This window comes from Rhipicephalus microplus, chromosome 3, assembly GCF_043290135.1.
Source record: "Rhipicephalus microplus isolate Deutch F79 chromosome 3, USDA_Rmic, whole genome shotgun sequence".
In the NCBI taxonomy this organism is placed as follows: domain Eukaryota; kingdom Metazoa; phylum Arthropoda; class Arachnida; order Ixodida; family Ixodidae; genus Rhipicephalus; species Rhipicephalus microplus.
The window spans coordinates 83,784,261-83,800,106 of record NC_134702.1 but is presented as its reverse complement, the minus strand read 5'-3'; the positions used below and the strand labels follow the sequence as shown (position 1 = coordinate 83,800,106).

Genomic DNA, 15,846 nt, shown 5'->3' with positions numbered 1-15,846 from the left:
ATTGACACGGAAATGGCACGATGTTGACAGAGAAACATGTAGTGGTCGTACCTTGCAGTGAGGATCCAAAGCCACGGGAAAAAATAAGAAATAAATTAATCAATCAACCAATTAATTAATTAATTAATAATAATAATAATAATAATAATAATAATAATAATAATAATAATAATAATAATAATAATAATAATAATAATAAAAAGAACCACAACTCAACTAAAAAAAATGGGAGAGAGGGAACAGCCAAGTGACCACAACACGTTATGCACTCTCTTGTTTTTGACCTCCACCAGTATGGGCTATACCAGCCCTGAAAAAGTTGATGCCAGTGCCCCAATAGAAGTTGTCAAGCATACAGTCTCCGTGCCAGGAACGTGCACAGTTGAACGCACCCCATCACACCACTCAGTACCTGTCACCGATTGGGAGCAACACAAGCGACCAGTTTTTTTGGCAAATGAAACAGCATTTCGCTCATTGAACACCAGATGGCACTAGCACAAAGTGGCTTGGTAGCAGAGTGACATTGTCTGGTCGCTACACACAGCGGAATTACAATCCTTAAATGTTCGCTTTGCCGGGCGGCCTAAACATGCTCGTTAGTAGTGACACCCATTTTTATCATTTACACAATGACCAAATGCTTTGCTGATATCAAATTCAAGATGAAAACAGGAGAAACATTACCTCATTGATGGGATTAAGTAACTTACCAGTGGTGACCTTGCCAATAAGGTCTGCAACACATCGTGTGTACAGCTCCTCTTGAGAGGTGCTTGCGTCAAACACATAATCAAAGGTGAAACCATGTTCACCGGCCACAATGAGTTGTGCGCTTTCCGGCACCACCTCAATAGGGCTCAAAAATTCACGACTCTGTTCTGGGAATGGTGGTCGCACCCTGATGGCAACCTTCACTGGCTCCTCCAACGTTCCTTCAGTTGCTGTGAGAAACGGGTAAAAATTTCATAAGTTTCAGTCTGGCCCCTATATCAGGTATTCAGGTGCCCGAAAGATAACAATGTGCTCAAGGATATTGACAAATTATGTAGGAGGAAGCATTCCATCCCTTTACAATACCCGTACTCTGTACCCACACTCATATGCAAACACGCACGAGAAAATTTTTTTTTTCACCCTCACACATCCATAATTTCTAGTTCACAGCAGCATTATTATTATATTGTTATTACTATGAGGAGGGGGGTGGATGCAATATTTATTGTAAAGAGGACATTGGACAGGCATGTACTCCCAGGTGTAGATAAACAAGGCATCCTACGACTACCCTTCCAGCCATTTCGCTATGCAGAGACATAAATCACTGAAGGGGCATTGCACAGCATGCAACTTCCTGCTGTGCCCCTGTTTCTCACTGAAGTCTTTTCTACAGAATAAGTATACTTACAATCACTAATGATATGCATTTCCCACTTTGTATTTACATACTTTACTGTCTCATTTCTATCGTCAAAAACAAGCATCAATTTATCAAATGGCCCGAAATTCCGTCCTACAGAGAAGAAACCCTGCCAGTCAAATGTGCAAATGGCATAGACAACAGGGTACATTGTCTGCACAAACTTCCATGTTCTCTAACATTTACAGAAACAACAGTGAGTGCCAAACAAAACTGAACTGTACAGTGAGTAACCATAGCAAGATGTAACTATAGGCCATTTATAATAACGCTCCATGTGAAGCAGTCTGCTCAATTGCGCTAAATTCTCCTTCAAAGTATTGCGGTTTACCTCTGGCCTTGTGGTGTGCTGCTGCCAATGAATCAGGTCCGTCATTGCAGTAAAGGGCCATTTGATAACATTTTTTAAATGCGAAGCATTCTATAGCGAACTTCGGCGACTTAGAGCGTGTCTGTTTGTCTGTTCATCTATCTATCTAGCCACTTACGTGTGGGTGCCCTTGTGGTCACCCCCTTAACTTGGCGTGAACCAAAATTAGCATGAAAGGGTAAGATGATTTGACGAATATGACGCACTGATCAAGACATGAATAATGTCACAACTTCGTCGCGCACGTCGTCAAACACTTCCCGCCAGACAGTGGCACATACCCACCGGCGGGTATGTGCTGCTAGTATGCAGGTATGTGCCACAGGTGATTGACACTTAGTATCTACTCAAGAACGACAAGAACACACATGGGCAATATTAACGCACGAGCGTTAGGAAATACCCAACATCAGTAGCGTCGACCCGACATATGCAAGAAATAAATGTCAGGGTCCCAGTTGGAATCGAAGCCAATCATTTTGCGGGGCAATGAAGTATTTTACCACAAAGCTAAGCTAGGTCTCGGAACTACTTTTCAAATAGACGCTAATCTTCGTATAGACGCTAAACTTTACATATGTACTCCTTTGACACAGCCGTCACGTCGGGTTAACGTCAATTGTGGCTAGTTGCCATGCGCTCAAGTTGATTTATGTAGCAGTGTCCAGGGCCAGCACCTCATGAGCATTAGCGCTTTATATCAGCTTCTGGTATTGCTAATATGCATGTTTCATTCGGCATCATCGCGCAAGTGCAAACAACTGGTTATATAAACATCTGCAACTATTCAACATATATTTGTGAGAGCGAAATTTGTACATATATTTAGGGTCATTTCATGATGTGTCGCTCAACAAAAAGTTACAACATCGCATGCTTCTCAGAACTTCGATTCCCAGGTACGTGGGATCTGCTGAAGTTTTTTTTTTTCTTTTTGAAGTGTACTGCTGCTGCATATTGGTAAATTATATCTACTTATATAAATGAGGAAAAACAGTGGTCTCTGTTGGATGCTAAACATACCATGGTTTGTCACAACCTGAGACAAATAATCAGGCTCTACCATGGAATCATAGTGAGCCTTTTCTTCAGCTGACACTATATATAGCGCCAGCTGCTTTTCATTCGAAGCTAAAGTGGTTCCTCTCTGCTAATGTAAACAATAGACGTACTGAAAAATGAAAGTTCCTCACTTATGTCCAAAATATTTCATGCATCTGAGTACAAATCTTAATCTCTGACAAAATTTGTCAGAACATTTACTCAAAACCAGCGACAAGCCAACCAACCTAGTAGTGTTTGGCAAAGCCAACCTCAACCTAGTAGTGTTTGCTGTCAGGCTAATTGGTACATGGCTAAAGTGGAATTGATGCCGCACAGATACTAGGAGAGGGACAAGGAAACACAGACGCAGAAATGCGTGCTACGTATTTTTTTGGTAATGTCTGAGTATTTCCGCCATTAATTATACTTCAGCAAACTTTAACCGTATATGATGCCCAAAATTTTAATTCAGCGTACAGAATTGAGGAAACTCTGCCATGCATAAAGGATGAACAAAATATGCCAATTATACTGTCAGGAAAAAAAAAGATCTGTATATTCAAAACTGAATGATAGAATGTTGCTAGAGCAACATTGAGCATTCGGGCCCCTGTGGGCACCTGTGGCATTTGTGTTGCCACCTCTCAGAATATTCATGAGTGCACAACAAAGAAGTGGTACTCCCAATTTCAAATGTTTGTCAGGCGTGTAAATACAGTGATGGAACAGACATTTAGATTTTTTGAGCAGATTCTGGAGCAGGAAAAATGGTGCTTTGGAGTAGCTTTGATTATTTTTGCAGCAGGACAAATGCTACGCTGGAGCAGCTATTGTTGCTTTTGGAGCAAATAACAAAATATTCCAAATGAAAGCTGAATTTATTGTACCATTCGAGCCTCTTATATATATTATTATTATTAAACATATTACACATACAATAATCCCTGCAAATTTCAATAATAATAATTAGGCAGATGGATGGTCTTTGAACCCTAAGTGCCATTTTCATATTTTGAGAAAGCAGTCACATTAAAATAAGCTAAATTAATTAACATTTAAGATGCTTGTTTTTGGGACACAACAAGGTCAAAGCTGATGAAAGTGCTAAATGTAATCAGTCACATATCAAAGTTGTCACAGCAGCGGCTGGTAAGACTAAGAAGTCTTGCACGCATCTCACCAAAATAGTCTGCTTCTAAGATACAAGTATACAACTATATCAGACATATCTATGGAAAATGTGAATACTTGTAGCATTGGCTATACTGTAGTATACAGCTATTATACAAGGCTATATGACAGTATACAGCTTGTTTTTGTTTTCGTTTAGGCTCGCTGGATGGTCACAAGGTTTAACTTTATTGGTTTAAGTTTCCCCAATGTCATTTCGAAACTCGGTTTGGAGTAGTTACTAACAAATATTGCCCTTTGGAGCAGAATTTCTTTTTAAAGCAGTTAAGCACAATTGGAGCAGCACTTCCATCACTGGATGTTTGAAAGAAAGCCAGATATGCTTGAGTAATAACAAAAATTGTTTCTCAATAGTGAATTGATGCTCCGGGGCAATGTTGGGCGCCGCACCTATGGAACTTTTGTTGCCACCTAGTGAACTCCTTCCCCCCCCCCCCCCCAAAAAAAAAAAAAAACATTCTGGCTACGCTACTGGTGTGTGTTCAGAAGATAAATTTATAGCTGAATAATTACTTGTTGCTCGAGAGCAACATTGGGCACTTGTAGAACTTGTGTGGCCACCTCTCAGAAACTACAACAACCCACTAAATGACCCACTACGAAGACGCGCTTGTTCGGTCTCCAGATACTTTTGTTTGAAGCTAGAAAAGCTCGGTATGCTTGGTCACCTTCTACAGCTGGAGCCAGCAGTATTATGCAGCAGGAACCGTACAAAAAAAATGTTTTGGGAGATCCTTTAAACTGAATTAAGGTCAGCCCGGCTGTCGGAATCACGAGTCCGACTCAGCAGCACAAAGAGAAACTAAAAAAAAAAAAAAACTACGATGGTCTGTGGGGAAAAGTCAGGACGGGCAACGAATTGTTCCGTATAACCAGTGAATTCAGCAGTGCTTATTGTTCTGTGTATACGGAATGCGAAGTTCGCATTTCGATTCTGTTTAGACGGAACATTACCAGCAGCACTCTGCACTGTACTGACCTTTATTATCGTTCCGTTTGGGCGGAAAGCAAGACACTGCTGCAACAGCTATGTGAAATCTCAAGCGGGACAAACTTTGTCCATTAAAGCTGCCAAACTTACCCTTCGGTGCTTTTAAGGTTTGTTTTTCTGCGCTTTGAAGCGGCTGCACCAGCTGAACTGAACTGACCATTTTCGAAACAAAAAACGCCTCGCGTGGAGTTCAAACGTTCAACCAATCGGAGGCGAGTCTAAATAACGGGCACATCGCTAGAGCACAGACTTTGATGCAGACTGTGACAAACTAAGCATAATTTTTTTTCTGAAAAAGTAAGACATAAAAGTGTTAGACCTTTTTCAATTGTTTTGGTAACAGTTTGTATGCAGATTTTTACATGAGGTGAAGGGGGACCTAACATGAGGACAAAAGAGATGCTCATGACATCTATCTATTTATACACTCGTGGCGCTAGCTGTCTCTTCTGTTGTGCAGGGCCTTGCATTTGTCCACACGATACGGAGCTATAAATTATTTTTTGTTTATTTCATTGAACGCCATAATGGAGGTTTGTCTCTGATGCGAGGATGCTGTGCCGGTGAGAGAGAACACTTCGTGGTTGCTTCGTAGCGGATGCAATGACGTATCGCCTTAATATCGTACCTAGTCACCGAAACTCTACATAAAGCAAGTATGTCGGACAAACTGAAAGCGGCGTTGCAAGAGGAGTACCCGCTCCATTGGCTCGCTTGGCACAACGACTACGAAGCCCTAAAAGCACTCCTCGAAAAGAGCACAGTAAGTGGTCCTGGCTTTAGACTCGTCAAACACTGCGACGAGCTCTTTGAGCAATCGAGCCGCGAGATCTGCCGCATCGCTGCAAATGGTCACGTGCGTGAGTCTCGCCGTGTTTTGACTTAGTCGCTCTCCAGAAATTTTCTTGGGCGTCGCAGTTTCGGAAGTCCGCCCAAGTGACTGACACATTAAAAATAAGTTCTAAAGTTATGTCGCCTACGGCGTTAGTTAGCGCTGCAGTGTGCTGAATTAGCGCTCCCTGCGTTTACCGTTCGTGTTTTTGTGGTTCAAAACCTCGCTTACCTGCCGTGAGAAACAGCTGTCAAATTACTTTCGGAGTAAGGAGCTTCGTTAGCTCCGGCTTACCTATTATGTAAGCGCCCTTCGGTGCAATCTACTTCGTCGCAGGATGGCCGCACAACTTCCCATGGAAGTTTAATGCGCCCTGCATTAACCTTTCTTGGAGTTTTGGTAAACTGATTTTTCTGCAAACTCCGAAGGTGTTATCTATATGCCGGGCCCTCGATAACACCTCGTTTGCGCAGAATAAACATAACAAGTTGAACTTCAAACTTTCTACGTCTTGCTCCAGAGTGCCTCGGCAGTCAGGGGTGTAAGAAACTACGTAGTACGTTTCCCTTCTTGAAGTCTCATTCGAAGCTAACTCCCCGCTAGCGAAGCCACTCATTCTCTCCCACGAATATTTTCAAATCTCGAAGATTAATAACGCGAAGAATTTTTATGGAACCAGCCGCCCGAAATTCGCATTTTAAAGAGCTGTCAGAACTCTAAACGAATCGGTAAACATTGTTGTCAGTGAAAGGCAGCTTTCCAAGATAAAAGTCGGAGGTCAAGAAGCAGTGCAGAAGGCTCTGAGATTGTTTTTCTCGCGACTTGTGCTATTTACCCCGCTGTAGACAAGCTATTGATTATAGAATTCCAATTGATTATAGATGAATCTCTGTGATAGTCGCATGAAGGTAATCATTTTAAACATGTTGACCACATTCAGGTCCCATAGTTTGTGTTTTTGCTATATGTGGAAGACGATATATGTTCAATTAAAGAATAATACAATTTCCGGAGCCCTCCACTACGGCGTCTTTCATAATCATATGGTGGTTTTGGGACGTTAAACCACACATATCTATCAAAGATGAATACAAGGATCATTAAACATGTGATGCTCTACTGCCTAATGATATTTCCTACTACCTGCACACTGTCACTACCTCAAAGTTTCAGGTGCAAACTAGTAGGAGATGCAGGTTTGGAAGAGACTGTTACTTTTATTTAATTTGTATAAAAGGCTTTCATTCTTTTTTTTTTATAAAATTTTGGCAGTGTCGTGCCTTGTTGTTACCAGAGGTGCGTGATGTTGGAAACTAACATCTGTGATATTGTAGCAAATTATGTGCTTTCTGTGGCATCTTTAATGTCTTCTACGTTTTGGCCCTAAAAATACACACAAGGGACAAAAATACCATCGCTTCCTGTCATCTCATGTGTTTGTCCATTTCTAGCACTTAGATGAACATGTAAAGTATCCTTGAACTTGTCCAGCAACAAGTTATGATTCTGTCAGCTTTGTTTGTCATTTTGCGAATTGGTCAAAGTATAAATAGCGTTTTATAGTGACATTCTTAGTAGTACTGCTAGTAAAAAAAAAACAAAATTAGTTTTTCAGTTTTGGAATGAACGTGTTGCCACAATTCGGTGCATTCTTAAATGGCAGGATGTAACTTTTTTTTTTCATCGAATATAGTGCGATTGTTCACCGTAGTGCACTTCGTTTAAATGTTTAAAACCAAGAAATGGACTCCCCTACTGTAGATAATGATCATCTTACCTCTACTAGTAGAGCATGTTTTTTTACTGTTTTTTGTGCCTTGAAAATGCATGTTGTTAATAAATTCATTTCTTTGTAGAAAAAGCATGTGTGGTTTACAACTGTGGGCCACTGATGTGACTGCTACTTTTTGCTCTGCCGCTTTTTCATTCTTAAAATGAATGCCACTCATAACATGGTATAGACTTTCCAAAAGTTTGAAATAATTTTACGTATTATTCCTATTATCAACCTGTAAGCACTTTACATTTCCCAAAGGGCTTCTAAAAGCTTTAACCTGAGTTTCTACTCATGCACTGGCACATTTAAATACAGCTTTTATCACATTGATTTATCAGCGGTGTGTTATATGGTAGCGTGCATATTCATTTCAAGTTCATTTCTTTACTCTGGGCTACAGTGCTGTGTTCTGATGAGTAATGTTACTTCAATATATGTGTCTGTGCTCAGTTCTCGATCATTACTTATGAATTTATTATTGTTACCACTCTTGTAATAGAACTTTACATTTGCGTCTGTAAAATAGTTATTCATTTAAGGCGTCCCTTTTTTTTTACCATATTACACTTCCACACAATAGTAATTGATGGCCTATGATATTGTTATATGTGTTCAGTACTCACGGATCCAAACGGGACATCAATTTTCTTTAGTTGGATGTTTAGTGTGCGCGGAAGCTCAAGATGGCTACATCATGTCGCAACGATTCTGGTCTTTAAAGATTATGTTGGCTCTGATGTACGCATTCAAATCAAAATTACGACGATATGACCCAAACTGAAGCACTAATTATCACTTATCACTAATTATCAATTTAGCACTAAATTATCATGTTTCAAAATGAAAGTACTGTACATGGATGGCATTGACCTTTAAAGTGAACTTGGAGAGTTGTTCAAACCACTTCTTTCAGGAAGGGTAAGGGAGACGGAAAAGTATTTGCTTGGTAACAAGCCATGCATAGTCAAACCTAATTTCTCTGTAGCTTGGCAAGTGGCAGCTGAAAATGCCAGTCTTAATTGTCTTTCTTTAAGGGTGAGCATCTTCAACAGATATCTGTCTGGCTGGGATAACTTTAATATTTTCTGTCTTTTAATGAAACTTTACAAAATTAGAGAAATGACAGTTCCAGTGTATGCATACGCAGCCATTTTCTCTATTGGAAATTAAAGCTGCAATAGAAAATTTGTCCCTGAATGTAGTACCTTAAATGAAATATAAAATTCTGAGAAACTCTCGTAGCCACACCCATTTAGCTTGAGACGTTGAAAATTTTATTTGAGCAGCACCAACTGTTAACTTTTCGTCAATCACTTAAAATGAGCTCGTAAAGGTGCCCTTATGCACTGAAGACCAGTTCAGCCCTTACAAGAAGCCAACAAAATTTTGGGGAAGCACCTGACTGGATCAAACTGAATTCGGAATTCTCAATTATAGCTACAAGCACTGCTTACTCCTGCTAAAGGTTTCCCAGAGAAAAAATATGAAGGTGCTAAAATATTTTAAGCCCTTCAGGAGTAGCTCAGCTTGTGTAAAGAAAATGATCTTGCAAAATAGGCCATCAAAATAGGACTTGAGAAACTGTATAAGGCAAAGAGTAAACATGAAATTGACATTAGTTTTTATTTATTATTTTTTTATGTGCAAACTTGTGTTCAAAGTGTCACATTGGTCACAAAATTTAGGTGTGGTTCACACACAGGGAAACTGTAAAAGCAGTTGTGATATTTTGTTAGACACTGTGGCACTTTGTCCATGGGCCTCTGCAGCCCTCTGACGTGACAACAAGTCGGCTCCTTCTTGGCAGGGGCGAGAGGTCCTGATAATGAATCCCCTCCATCCCTTTTTTCAGAAGTCCTGTTCATCTACAAGCATTTTGGTTGTATGTTGTAGGCATTTTTCATTTCAAAGTTAACATTGAAGATGAAACCATGCGTGTGTCACAAGAAGCACGTGGCACTGGAGTGGTGTCTGTAATCGAACGGCTTTCTTGCTCTACGCAGCGTTCAAAGTGGCGAGTGGGGCAGATCCAAGAAGGAGGGGGGTACAACGGAGTTTGTCTCGTTATAAACTTCGTTTTACAATTTGTTATTAGGCAATCCTGTAGATACGTGTAAAATTGCATAATTGCGCTTCATCGTGTGATCAATGCAAATGAAGCTGACAAAATCAAGTGTAGCGACTATGTCCTGCTCAGTATCACTTGACTTCCAGATGATTTCTCAATTCATTTTCTTCTAGTCCAGAATATTTGTGCATGTTGCCGATATTTTTATAATGCAAAAGGAAAGGTGAGGCAGCAAAGTCTGTAGTTATGTATTGGGTCGCTCATTAGTCAGCGGAGTAGAGCCCTCGTACCCGTCAGTTTGCTTAAAGTATTCCAAGCACATCCTCGATAACATTCGGGGGACGTTGATAAACATATACTAATCCCAGTGCAGAGAAAACACTCAATGCTTGCAGCTCTTGGAATGTGGTTAGGGATAATTTCATAGTTGTTCTGTTCGCAGACGAATTCAGTAAAGTTTTAGACAGTGTTGAAAGTACAAGAAAAAGAATTGGTAGGAGAGAGATATTGAAAACTGTTGGCATACTGGTACAAGGACAACGAAGGTAAACACACAAAGGGCTATCTGACTTAGAATTTAATTTAGAAGAAGAGCTTATGTGGTAACATCTGCGGGGTCTCGACGTGGCGAGAGCGCCACGCTGTTGTAGTGAACGGTCACAGTAGACACGGTTGAAATGAACCAAAAGAACTCACTTTTGTTTAACTGCTTTTAGAACAATGATATCATCAGCCAAATTATTATACATCAATTGTGATCAACATGCTAAACAACCTTACACAATATTACACAGCACTCAACAACATGACAAACACAAAAACATACGCAAGGCGGCTTCGCCAACACTTGACTCGCCACAATAGCCCCCAGCAGATGGCCGGTAGTGCCACCAGGCACAAACGCTCGCGAACAAGCACTCAGGTGACAAAACGCTCGCGAACAAGCACTCACGTGACAAAACGCTCGCGCTACAAATGCTCGCGAGCACAACGCCACTTACTGCTCGGTAGTTGTTAACCGGAAATGCGGCTTATGAGCGAAATACATGCGTCACGAGGCACAAACTACTTTACAGGGGGTGTTAGCGCCCCCACATATTGCACCACATTACAGCATTTTACAAATTCATTTTATCGGCATTGGCTACATGACACTATAAAGTTCACAGTTGGAAGACAAACATTGCGGAATGCACCTGGAATTGCACCGTTGGCAGCAACCTTAACATTCAGGGCGATATGGCTTTGAGTTTACAATGCATAGAACTATGCATAGAGTGCCTGAAGAGGTAAAAATTAAACAGCGCTCTTTGCCTCGCTGTATTTCTTCCCTCATGTAGTTGCGCTGCCCTTTCAAAAAGTAAATTCTAATCTCAGCCTTTGAGTTGCTTATCTCAAAAGTGTGCAAAATCAACACACTTTTGTTTACACTAACCTCCTTGGATATCCATTGCTAGGTGTGTACATTGCTTACACCACTGCACCTTCTCCTCTTTACACCATTGTTTTAGGGTCCCTCTGTAGGAAAACCGAAGGGCAGTGCGGCAAGTACAATTTTCACATCATTACTTGACATAATGCACCGCGACAAATCTTGTTTGCCTGAGTAATGGTTTCTAAAAGTCAAGTTTTGCTCTGTGCTGCTTGCAGGAAAACATTGAACAGCGTGACTGCCGGGGTCGGACAGCCCTGATGCTGGCCGTCACCCTGGGACATCTCGAAGCGTCGAAGATACTTCTCAACCATGGCGCCAATGTCAATGTGGAGAACAACGACGGCTACACAGGTTCTGTTCACCTTGCTCTTGTAGTTTTGTGCCTGAAGGGCTTTTTGCCGGGTGTGGGAACTGCTGACAGAACTGCACAGATAATGCAGGAATCTCTGGGGTACGTTATGGTGATGTGTAGTTAAAAATGTCAACAAGAAAAAAAGAACTTCAAGGTTGCTTGAGCATAACTAGGGCTCCCGTCTGCATCGCCTCTCAATCGCTAGTCTCGCTTTGCTTCTCGGTGCACACCTAATAGAGGGGGAAGACTAATAGCTAAAGGAGATGGACAAGAAGTGTGCTACAAGCGCTTTCAATAAAGAAGCCAGAATTATTACTTGCATTGTTACTGCATGCGTGTTGCTTCTGGCTGCTAAGATTGTGGGAGAGAGCACATTGTGCTCGCTTTCGCCCATACATATGTGTGTATGTTTGTACACGCATGTGTCAGGGGAGTAGCATTTCACCTACTTATGCAATAGCCTTGCAATATTTTGTTTTGTGTATATTTTGTTATAGCAAAATGTTTCCTGGGTGACACTTAACTAAAACATTTTTTTTTTGTTAAGAAACTAGTAAAGGGTCCTTTTGACATTCTAACGAATGTTTTGGGTGTTTAAAGGCAAAGAGCAAAATCTCAACGACTTTGTTTAATGCGAACATTCAATTCCTCCACGAACAGATTAGACATATTTAGTGAATAAGTACATTGCAAACAGCTGCTTGCCACAGTTATGTATATTGAACGTTGTCCCATATCTGTAGCAAAAGGGAGGAATATGGGGGAGGGGGAAGGTGTGACAGGAAGCAAACTGATTATTAGATGAATATGTGGTTGGCAAACAGACTCGCTTTGAAGCAGAGATAGAAGTAGCCAAGCAGAGCAGTTTCCTTTTGCAGAAAGCATTCTGCAGTGCCGAGAATTGTACAGTCATGCCTGTAGTGTCACGTCAAAGATAACAGCAGTGCACTTTGGGCGGGGCGGGGGGTGAATATTGTTTATTCTTTTCTAGTTGTAACTAACCTTTCTGTATCATACTTGTACAAAAAAATTTAGATGAGCAGCAGGTATGAATACTTATCATTGGCCACACTGTGGTTCAATAAGGATAGATGGATAGATGGCTGGAAAGAGCTTTTGGAAGTCCTTTGGAATAAGCTCTAGCATGTAATGGGCTGCTTCCACATTGAAACTGAAATGTGAAGTCTTGCTCCTGCGTTTTGGGGTCATGTTACTGTGCCTAGCTGTTCTTTGAGCCCGGAAGCTGCAAGTAAGTTGCAATTCACAATGATATGGCAGCATAGCGCACTGTCTCTGAAAACACCCCTAACCAACAGTGCATGCAGAGTGCTCTGGATGCTGCTAGAAGGATGCCCGTCTTTTTCTTCTTAATTAATATATCAATTTCCGTTCACAGTGGTGCACGAAGCAGTGAGCACGGGCGACCCCGAGCTTCTGGCGGAAGTTCTGACCCAGCGAGACCTACAACGCTACAGCACGTCAGTCGGGGGTATCCCTGATCTTTTGAAGCGCATCCGGGACGTGAGTGTTGGCTTTCACCACTTCCTGTTCTTGTCTACCCCTTTAAGAATTCTTTAGTGTTGTTCTTTGGTTGTGTGCACATCAAACGAGACAATGCCCCAGGAATTTGAATTGAATACTGCATTGTTCTAAGTACAACATTACCACAATTGTAAAACATTAGGTAACTCTTTGGGCCTGAAATAATAAAAATAAATAAAGCTAGAAAGAAATTCAACAGTGCATGTCTTGATAACAATGCAATCAGACTCATACTCACCGTGGTGGCTTACTACGGTGAGTATTGTGCTTTCATGCTTAGTGCAGAGGCCATGGTTTTAATTCTGAGCCAACAGTGGCCGTGTTGCAGTGGATGTGAAATGTGAACATGCTTGCAGGCTTAGATTTAGGTGTACATTAGAAAACTGCAGGCAACCAGAATTAATCCAAGCCCAGCATTACAGCTTGCTTCACAATCATATAATTTTGGCATTTTCTGAAACTACAGTATTTAATTTATTTAATATCAATTTAACTCATGTTCCTCAATCATATATTTGACTTTTAGCAGGTAAATCGTACCTTTACTCAATATTGCAGTATGAACACAAAATAAAAAAAAATTAAAAAAAAACTTAGCAGTAAATCTAGCCAGTACTATAAATATTTGAATTTGCTGGTCTATTCTTGTAATTGAAAGTATCATTACTCACCTCTGTTTATGACATTTTTTGTTTTGGAATGCTTTGTTTGCCACAGCGAACTGGGAAATGTAGGGCTGATCAAGCTGTTCCAAGTGGATATTCTGTCCATCATCTCAACTACTTACTGTGCACCTGTATATGCAAATAAAGAAACTCAAAAATGAGTACGGTGCTACCCCTGGCAAACATCACTGGTACTCTGCTGTCTTAAAATGAGTACATTAAAAATTAAAATAAATGAATAAATGAGCAGTAGATGTTAGTAGTGTTTCTTGCAACAGTGACTAGCCTGTAGGCTATTGTGCCAAACTGGGCTTGACCCCACCCTCCTTTTTCTTTTCTTCTTCTGCAGACCCCAGACTTCTATGTGGAGATGAAGTGGGAGTTTACAAGCTGGGGTAAGCCATACAAGCATCTACTGAATGGCATTTCTGTACTTTCTTCGAACTTCAAAGCTCCATCTATAGAGTACCCTGATTTCTTGGGCCGTCCAATTTGCATGAGGTACTCTTGAACCAATTGTCCAAGAAAGTTACTGTAGTTTGCAGATATAACTATAGCCTTCTCTTTCTGCAGTGGTGAAAAATTTTACATGCACATCTACAATAGCAGATTCCTCAGTCATGCAAACATACATTTAAGGTAAAAAATGATTGCATTCTAAACTGATAATACTCTTACCTGCTTGTAATGCTGCTGAACCTGTTGTTACATGATCAGAATTGGATGCGACTTGCTGCAAATACGGTAGGTGTAAGTGTTCTTAAGAATGTGAAGCTCTGAATGATTACCTACTGACAACACATTGCACTAGATGATGTTGTAGTGTATCTGTCAGTGCTTATGCAAAAATTTTCTTGGTGTTGCGTACTCACCCAGTACAAAGAAAAAGATGCGGCGTCACTTATTTTAACAGCCACAAGCTGGGCGGTCGGAAAAGTGGTGCATGTGTATCTTTAATGTCTTGCATTCATTGTGTTAGTATGTAAGAACTTACGGGCATCATAGAAAGACCTTAGCATGCTGGCTTGAAGCATGGCATCCTTGCACCAACTGCACAAAGACTGTGAGCAACGCTTGTTGGATAGTAGAGGTATCTGTAGGCCATTTTCAGCTTTGATGAGTGGCCAAAACCACCTCTGACACTGTAAGCTGTTTATGCAAATATGTTTGATGCGTAAAGGAATTCGTGTACATGATATCATGTACATGAATTCTATATTTTCTTGAGTATAAGCCACATAAAAAAACCTGCAGAGGATTCAGAGCTAACGTCTTGGTGCACGTGATATGCGGATTTAATGTGCAAGGTGGCTTCGTAACAATGCTTCACCGCAGTGCACAGAAGATGACTTTGCTGCAGTACACAGGAATGTTTCTTTTTTATTTTTTTGCAGATTTTAGTTGAGGGATGTGAGTTGTATAACGAGGGGGAGGGGAGGTAGAACCCGAGAAAATATAGTATCAACCCTAAACATCATTGTGCAATTAACTGTTGAAATCTTTCTTTTTTCTGGCTTGGGCATCTTGTGCCAACACGGCATCATGTAGGTTACATCGAAACCTCCATTTGAATCATGCTGATTTTTGTAGTTCTTGTGCAAAAAGTGTTGTAGATGGAAAATCTGTAGTCCACATTATGCAATAGATGTCAAGCAAACACTAGATGAATTAACATTGTGTCACTTGAAGACCACGTGACCATGGCATTTTTATGTGGTGGGGCCCGAATAATGTACAGCCGACCGGGCCCAACTACCCTTTGGTCTCTGCTAATGGCATGATAGGATTATGACAGAAGACTGCTCCGTGTCTTAGATTCATCCAAATGCTGTTTCATAAATGACAATTTATAATCATTTCCCAATTTGCAGCCTTTAAATACATTGCTCTGAAGAGTGATCAAAATAATTTGTGACTTGGGCTATACACAATCCTGAAAAAATTTCTTGAATTGTTATGCTTACCTATGATAATTATGGCTATTCGTGACATGACCCATGGTGAGGGATAATAAGGTGATCGACCTGTGGGTTAAGATTATGCATGCTGTTTGCACAAGATGTGGCACAGTTTGCCCAACAAGAGGTGCTCTATTTTGCCATTGCTGAAGCTTCGTAGGTTTTGCATATTTTGTTTCAAGTGCACTGTTGATTCTGTGT

At 40.8% G+C, this 15,846-nt stretch overlaps 2 protein-coding genes across 4 annotated transcripts in view; one reads left to right on the top strand and one right to left on the bottom strand.

Annotated features, from left to right (window-relative positions):
- LOC119160566 (uncharacterized) overlaps positions 1-5,357 on the bottom strand; it is a 37,215-nt gene extending 31,858 nt beyond the window's left edge. The window contains exons 1-2 of the mRNA XM_075889903.1: positions 5,107-5,357; positions 714-944 (exon numbers count right to left, since the gene is read on the bottom strand). Coding sequence (XP_075746018.1) covers positions 714-944; positions 5,107-5,176 — 301 coding nt within the window. The 5' untranslated portion in view covers positions 5,177-5,357. The remainder of the gene's footprint in view (positions 1-713; positions 945-5,106) is intronic.
- Positions 5,358-5,531: 174 nt separating this feature from the next.
- LOC119172909 (ankyrin repeat domain-containing protein 13D) overlaps positions 5,532-15,846 on the top strand; it is a 39,857-nt gene continuing 29,542 nt past the window's right edge. For 2 of the 3 annotated variants that reach the window (XR_012894302.1, XM_075889902.1), the window contains exons 1-5: positions 5,532-5,779; positions 11,205-11,237; positions 11,344-11,479; positions 12,877-13,001; positions 14,037-14,082. Coding sequence is in view for 2 of the 3 variants with exons in the window: in XM_075889902.1 (XP_075746017.1) it covers positions 5,675-5,779; positions 11,205-11,237; positions 11,344-11,479; positions 12,877-13,001; positions 14,037-14,082 (445 nt within the window). In the remaining variant the exon portion in view is untranslated. The remainder of the gene's footprint in view (positions 5,780-11,204; positions 11,238-11,343; positions 11,480-12,876; positions 13,002-14,036; positions 14,083-15,846) is intronic. The other variant, XM_037424054.2, reaches the window with a different exon arrangement.